This window comes from Pseudogymnoascus verrucosus (assembly GCF_001662655.1).
Source record: "Pseudogymnoascus verrucosus strain UAMH 10579 unplaced genomic scaffold scaffold_25, whole genome shotgun sequence".
Lineage (NCBI taxonomy): Eukaryota > Fungi > Ascomycota > Leotiomycetes > Thelebolales > Thelebolaceae > Pseudogymnoascus > Pseudogymnoascus verrucosus.
Window position 1 is genome coordinate 380,922 of NW_017263676.1, and position 6,538 is coordinate 387,459.

The 6,538-nt window shown below is 42.5% G+C and overlaps 3 protein-coding genes across 3 annotated transcripts; 2 read left to right on the forward strand and 1 right to left on the reverse strand.

Annotated features, from left to right (window-relative positions):
- Nucleotides 1-146: 146 nt before the first annotated feature.
- VE01_06942 (uncharacterized protein) lies at nucleotides 147-1,120 on the forward strand (the record flags this gene model as incomplete). The annotated part of the gene is made up of 3 exons (XM_018276379.1): nucleotides 147-642; nucleotides 694-1,037; nucleotides 1,091-1,120. 3 exons carry the CDS (start codon nucleotides 147-149, stop codon nucleotides 1,118-1,120), a joined length of 870 nt encoding a protein of 289 aa, XP_018129873.1.
- A 263-nt stretch (nucleotides 1,121-1,383) lies between these two features.
- Nucleotides 1,384-3,954, reverse strand: VE01_06943 (uncharacterized protein; the record flags this gene model as incomplete). The annotated part of the gene is made up of 11 exons (XM_059463844.1): nucleotides 3,461-3,954; nucleotides 3,165-3,404; nucleotides 3,016-3,111; nucleotides 2,884-2,959; nucleotides 2,645-2,831; nucleotides 2,503-2,596; nucleotides 2,272-2,446; nucleotides 2,080-2,216; nucleotides 1,856-2,028; nucleotides 1,721-1,800; nucleotides 1,384-1,669 (listed from the first exon to the last, which is right to left on the reverse strand). Exons 1-11 carry the CDS (start codon nucleotides 3,780-3,782, stop codon nucleotides 1,384-1,386), a joined length of 1,866 nt encoding a protein of 621 aa, XP_059319657.1. The 5' UTR covers nucleotides 3,783-3,954.
- Nucleotides 3,955-5,100: 1,146 nt separating this feature from the next.
- On the forward strand, nucleotides 5,101-5,938 carry VE01_10791 (uncharacterized protein). The gene has a single exon (XM_059464242.1). The coding sequence runs from the start codon at nucleotides 5,149-5,151 to the stop codon at nucleotides 5,656-5,658; it is 510 nt and encodes a 169-aa protein (XP_059320225.1). The 5' UTR covers nucleotides 5,101-5,148; the 3' UTR covers nucleotides 5,659-5,938.
- Nucleotides 5,939-6,538: the final 600 nt, after the last annotated feature.

Consider the following 6,538-nt stretch of genomic DNA (forward strand, 5'->3'; position numbering starts at 1 on the left):
AGTCATGTCTAGTTAAATCGGACACATAAATTGGACATTAAGTTAGATCCTGGCTTTCTTACGCATTGGCGCATATTCATTTACTCAAGGCAAAGGTTGGTATAGAAAAAGCAGGGTTGAACCAACCCGTAAAACTCGAAGCAGCAATGTCTACAACATTTACCATGCCAAATAGGCAGCTTGCATGGCTCATCACAGGCTGTTCCTCGGGATTCGGTCTTGCCCTTATCAACATAGTACAGTCACACGGACATAAAGTGATTGCAACTTCAAGAAACCCTTCCCGCACCCCTGAGCTTGTCGCTGAAGTTGAGAACAGAGGTGGGAAGTGGCTCAAGTTAGACGTAGAAGATGCAAACTGCGCGCATGTCATCAAGGTTCTCGAAGCGTCAGGCCAGCAAATCGATGTTCTAGTCAATAATGCAGGGTCTTCTATTCATGCCTGTGTTGAACAATTCACAGAAGAGGAAGTACGCCGCCAGATGGAGTCATTGTATTTCGGGCCCGCCAGGCTTATTAGGGAGGCGGTGCCACATATGCGCAAACGAAGATTCGGCGTTGTGGTGAATATGAGTAGTGGAGCGGGATTGGAAGGGAGGGAGAGCATGGGTGCTTATGCGCCAGCTAAGGCCGCGCTTGACGGTGGGTATTTGTTCCCAATTGTGGTATGTTTCCAAAGCTGATAATAACCAGGCGTGTCAAAGGTTCTAGCAAAGGAAGTTTCTGAGTTCAACGTCCGTGTCTTAATTGTCTCGCTCGGAGCTTTTAACACTAACATGGTAAACGCCGTCACCACTAGCAAAAATCCCATGCCAGAGGACTACCAAGGCACTATTGTTGAAAAGACCATTGACGCTATGGGTAGCGGGAGCTTTAAACCCGAAGGCGATAAGGATAAGGCTGTTAAAGTGATATATGAGGTTGTGATGGGGGAGGGTGTTGGAGTAGGACGGGAAGGCGAGAGGTTCCTTCCGCTTGGTAGAGACCTAGCAGCGAGAGTCAAGCAGGTGCAGGACCAATACTCTCATAGCATGGAAGTATTTGGAGACATATGCAATAATGTATATAGAGATAGTTGATGCATACTCAGTTAGTATCGCAGAACAAGCTACTGGTGTAATATTTTCGATGATTTGACTAGCAACTCTGATATTTACCGTAGTTAATACACAAACTGACACCGTTAAATCCATTAAACTATGCAAAGGGGGAACGCCTGCCTAGCAATAGTTCTCAGGTCGGTATAAAAACTCCAATAGCAACTATAGTTTCTATAGTTCCCTACAGTCCCTTTGGCATGACGCCACTACAAGTGGATATGTATTTCCTAGATAGAAGCTTTGTGCTCAACTTAATATAGTATTTGTTATATATCAATTGTTTCTATACCTCCCTGTAATTATTAGTCTTCTCATCTGGAACCCGTTGACGAATAACTTCATCCTCATTACTGCCAGTGTTCGAATCCACTTTACTTCCACTAGAAATTTCCTTGCCTACAACATCGTGCCTAGCATCCCACTCCGCAAGCTCGGAATTGGGAACCTTGTTCAATTTGTGGGTTTGGGCGCCGCTGTCCAAAACGATAACTGTTTGGCGAAGGGCATAGTTTCCTCGCCTAGGAAGGAAGTGCGTCCAGATCCAGTAGTAGACACCGCAAGCTGCGAGACTAGATAACGTGTTAGTAAAATATTAGAAGAGATGACTGGAGCAAACCTACATTCCAATACCAGTAAAACAATATGTTGCATAGAAGAAGCTGACACTTCCCGCATTGATTCCACCTGCGGGAGGAACCCACTATGAGACTTTGAATCAGTGGTAGTTCAGTCTTGAATAAGGGAGAAATAATCACAGGCATCACGAGAAGTATAATTTGAATTGCGATGTAAAACAGTAATACCACGTCCCAGGTTTTGAACTCGGGTCTTTCGGCGTTGATGCGCTTACGCTGGCGGCGGATAAGGAATACTCCTACTGCAACACAACCGGCGAACACCGCATCTGGGTACGATTTCAAGTCGACAACTGGGGTATATGTTAGTAAAGAGCAGAAAGTAAGGGCAAGATGAGTATTACGGAAATCAAAAGCGTCTCCGAATGGAGGGGCGAGAACCATCAATAGTGTGAGGACGTATTTGAAGGCATATGGCCCGAGTGGCGTTCCGAATGGTTGAGTCGATGCCCAAAATGCTGGATATGGCAGTACACCTTGTCTGAATCAATGTTAGTGAGAATAAAAAATACATTAATAAATGCTAGGAAACTTGCCGTCCACATTCACGGATAATACGGGAGGAACCAATCAAGTTTGAAACGAGGTTGCCGAACGATGATAGGAGAACAAGGAAGTTCAATCCTCTAGCAGCATTGCCTGGCCCGAAGACAGCTCCAAAGAAAAGAGCTGCGACTCCAGTGCCCGATTCGAGGACGTCTTGTTTGGGAACTATGGTTTGAGGTTAGTATCGTAGCAGATATGTGAAGGGCTATGTAATTGATTACCTGCAGCAAAATATGCAATGTTACAGAGCATATAAAGAACAGCGACAATTGCAAGTGACAGAGCACCTGCCCATCGAATTGTTTTAATAGGTTTCTAATAATTTTAATCAGCTAAGCCCTGATACCAGAGTGAAAGACCTACCTTGATTTCATTGACCATGTTGAATGAATTAGACCATCCTTCATAAGCATAGTTTACTCTGACAAGAGCTCTCACCACACCAGAAGCATCTCCGGTGGCACCTGCGAAAGAATCGCGGAAATTTGCTCCTGGGTCAGGAATAGATTTGACGCGTCCTCCAAGAACGACGAAGCCAGTTATGCTGATGCTGCGGGAGATCAGTCGCTGTTTTGAGGCAGATCTATTAGGGAGAAACGTACAATACCAGGGTGAGGACTTTGATAACACCGATGACGTTGGAAAAGCGAAGAGACCATTTGTTGGAGATGATGACCACTACAATTCGAGAATCAATATTGAGAAGCAATTCTTTGTGCCACTGTAAGACTAACCAATCGTAGCAAGAGTGAAGCCAGCAATCGCAACACCTTTGGCTTGCCATTCAGTAGGCTCGGTGCCAGCAATGCGGAACGTGTAAGTTGACAAGACTGTTTGTGAATTAGCTGATATTGAGTCAAGTGAGCCCGGGAGCGCCACATACCAATCGCATTACTGCTGCTAAATGCCAGTAGGATGTTCAACATAGCATAAGCTGTTGGGAAAAAGTATTTTGGTCGAGGGTAGGCTTGCTCGAGATAGACGACTTGTGCCCCGGAACGATTAGGAAAATAGGATGCAAGTTCAAGATAAGTAGAGAATCCTGCAAATGCGATCAAAAGGCCAATGAACCAGAAGAATAAGCTTAATCCTACGGAACCAAGCCCGCTGAGGATTGACCCCGCTACCATGTAATTAGCAATTGTATTTTCAATATTTAAAAACCAGACGAAAGCATACGGGTAGAAAAAACTCCTGTTCCTATCATTTGACCAATGTTGAGGAAGATGACAGTGAACCAGTTGATTTCATATCCAAGAGGTGATTCCTTCTCGACGGGTGCGCCAGACGCTTCTTGGTAGGATGGCTGAGATTCATTTCCAGCAGTTTCTTTGGTGTATTCGAGATTACCATCGCGAACGACTGACTCTACCGACTCGGCATGTTGTGTAGCCAGATATTGCTGTCCCGACTTCCTGGCATCTTGCCAGAACGAAGCGAAACCCATCTTCGTTGCTGGTGTGGAATTGTCTTGAGCACTGCGCTTCGAGCTAAAGATCATGTCTTAGACTTCAGGATACTCTCTGCATTTATGACCTCTCGACGTGACACCCTTTGGCAGTCTTCGCCTCATCGCGCTATCGCTCAGTAAAAGACGTGATCTAATGTTTTGTTTGCATAGCGATGATATTGACTAGAGCAGCTAATTATACATTGAATGCTTCAGATCGAACTGCCTGTTTAGAAGGCCAAGATAGAGCTGTAGGCATCCTGTTAGGGCCAAGGAAAAGTAATTGGCAATGGATTGCAATTTAATCTTAGCTGCCAGTGCTGTTGATAAGTCATAGGCTCGATTGTATTGTTACCTTCCCCATGGGAGTCGTGCCAAGTGCTGCGAAGTGAATGGGGCTGACTATTCGCAATAATTATTACAGATTGCACCATAACACCTATCTTGAGGCATTAGAAACTTCAAATTCTTCCTCGGCTTGAAGATATATCCACAGAAGGGTGATTTCTCAGTTAGACAATCACGAAAACAAGAAATCTCAAAATAATATGAATTCGCACTAACCAGTCTTCGACACAATTGCAGAAATCTCAACAACTAATTACGGTAATAGGATACAGGCGCTCTAAATTGCACTTTAAGCCTCCTGGATTCTCTAGACGAAATCTCTCATCGAGAACTTTCATAATGGCCAAGGATAAACTAATGACGTGTTTCACATGCGAGTGAGACATACAAGCTAGTAACTTAAGAAAACACCTAAATATCATCTTATAGCTGAAACCTACAGATCAGCCCATAACGTAGGTCATGGCCTAAGTGCTGCCATGGTCTAAGTGACAATTTAGCGGGGTAGTGGTAGTAACGTAAGTCGTGGTCAGACCGGCTACATGGCCAGACCGGCTATTAGTACTGTTACATACAAATTTATATGTAGAGGTACTTATGCTTACGAAAATTAGAACATTAATAGCTCCTTTAATAAAAGTGCTAGAGCATATTCCTCTTTTATATAAAAACTTTAAACAGTCCTCTACTATATGTAAAAACGTTAATAGCACTAGCGTCTTTTTACGTAAGTTATTAAAGATTTTAACTTTTGTCATATAAAAATTTAGTATAGTAAATCTAAAACTATTAATAACTACCTTATAAGGCTAGCTTACATACTAGTGTTTTTAATTATAGCGTATAAGTATATAAATTATCTAAGTTTAAGAGTATTAGGCTCTAGCAAGTCAACTAAAGTAATTATTACAGTTTGAATTATATATCACGTGATGTGAATTCGCTTGTGAATTTACCTGTAAAATTGAAATAGCCGGTCTGGCCATGTAGCCGGTCTGACCACGACTTACGTTAGTGACCCCATCAAACCAGCCGACTGGTAGTTACTACTTCTACTATATAGTTAAAAATGGTGAAACGTAAGAATATTAAGGCTCAAGAGCTTGATTTACGTGTTTCTAAGGCAATTGAAGGAGTTAGGTTAGGAAAATTTAAATCAGCAAATGCTGCAGCAATTGCTCTAGGCCTACACCCTAATACTGTCCTTAAGCGTCTAAGAGGTGGCTCTACGCAACGTGAGGCGCGACAACAACAACAGCTCCTGTCAAAAAATCAAGAGCAAACGCTCTTAAAGTGGATTAAGGAGCTTACTGCAAGCGGCTACGCTCCTAGCCATTGGATATTACGAGAGGTTGCAGATGAAGTCCGGTCAAATAAGTGTCGCGTTTTTCAGCCTCAACTACAACAACAGCAACAACAAACACAACAAACACAACAACCTCAACAACCTCAACCTCAAATACCTAACTTACCTCTTGGGCAAGAGTGGGTTCCACAATTCATTCAAAGGCATCCTAACTTACGTGTTAAGTTAGGACGTAGAGTTGAAGCACAAAGGATGAATGGGGTCACAAAGTAGGTGTTAAGGGGGTGGTTTGACGCGTACGAGAGCCTTATAACAGAGCTAAAAATCGAAAACTACAACACCTATAATATAGATGAAACTGGATTTTCGATTAGAACTATGCAATCTACACGAATTATAGTCGATTCTACACTCTGTACACGTTTTCAAGCTCATCCTAGCCAACAGGAATGGGTGTCTGCTGTTAAATGCATTTGCATAGACAGAACAGCTATCGACCCCCTTATTATTTTTAAAGGACAGAACATACTACAGAGCTAGATTCCAAAGGAGGTTATACAAAAATGGCACTTCTCTACAAATACAAAAGGATGGACAAGCAATCTTCATGGATTAGAGTAGCTAAAACGCGTTTTTGAGCCCTCTACAAGAGCAAAAGCAACACAAAATGGACGACTACAGCAACGGCTCCTAATTTGCAATGGCTATGATAGCTATATAAGTAGAAGCTTTATATCACACTACATACAGAATCAAATATCACTCCTTATTCTACCTCCTCATACATCTTATGTTCTACAGCCACTTGATATTTCGATTTTTGGACCCTTAAAGCAACACCTTACAACAGCTCTCTCGCACCTTAATGAGGCACAACTCCTACGAATACATAAGTTAGAATGGATGGATGCATATATTACTGCAAGAGCAGCTGGATTTTCGACTTCAAATATAACTTCTGCTTAGAGAGGGAGTGGGCTACAGCCATTTCAACCACAAATAGTCATTCGAGCAGCTATGCTTCCTACTATAGACGTTATAGTAGAACGACTATATACTCCTATAGAGCATGATATTTTTAAGAAGGTATTCTTAAACAGCAGTCTACCTGATTTTAATACTCTTCAAAAAGCGAATTCTATACTCTCTTCTA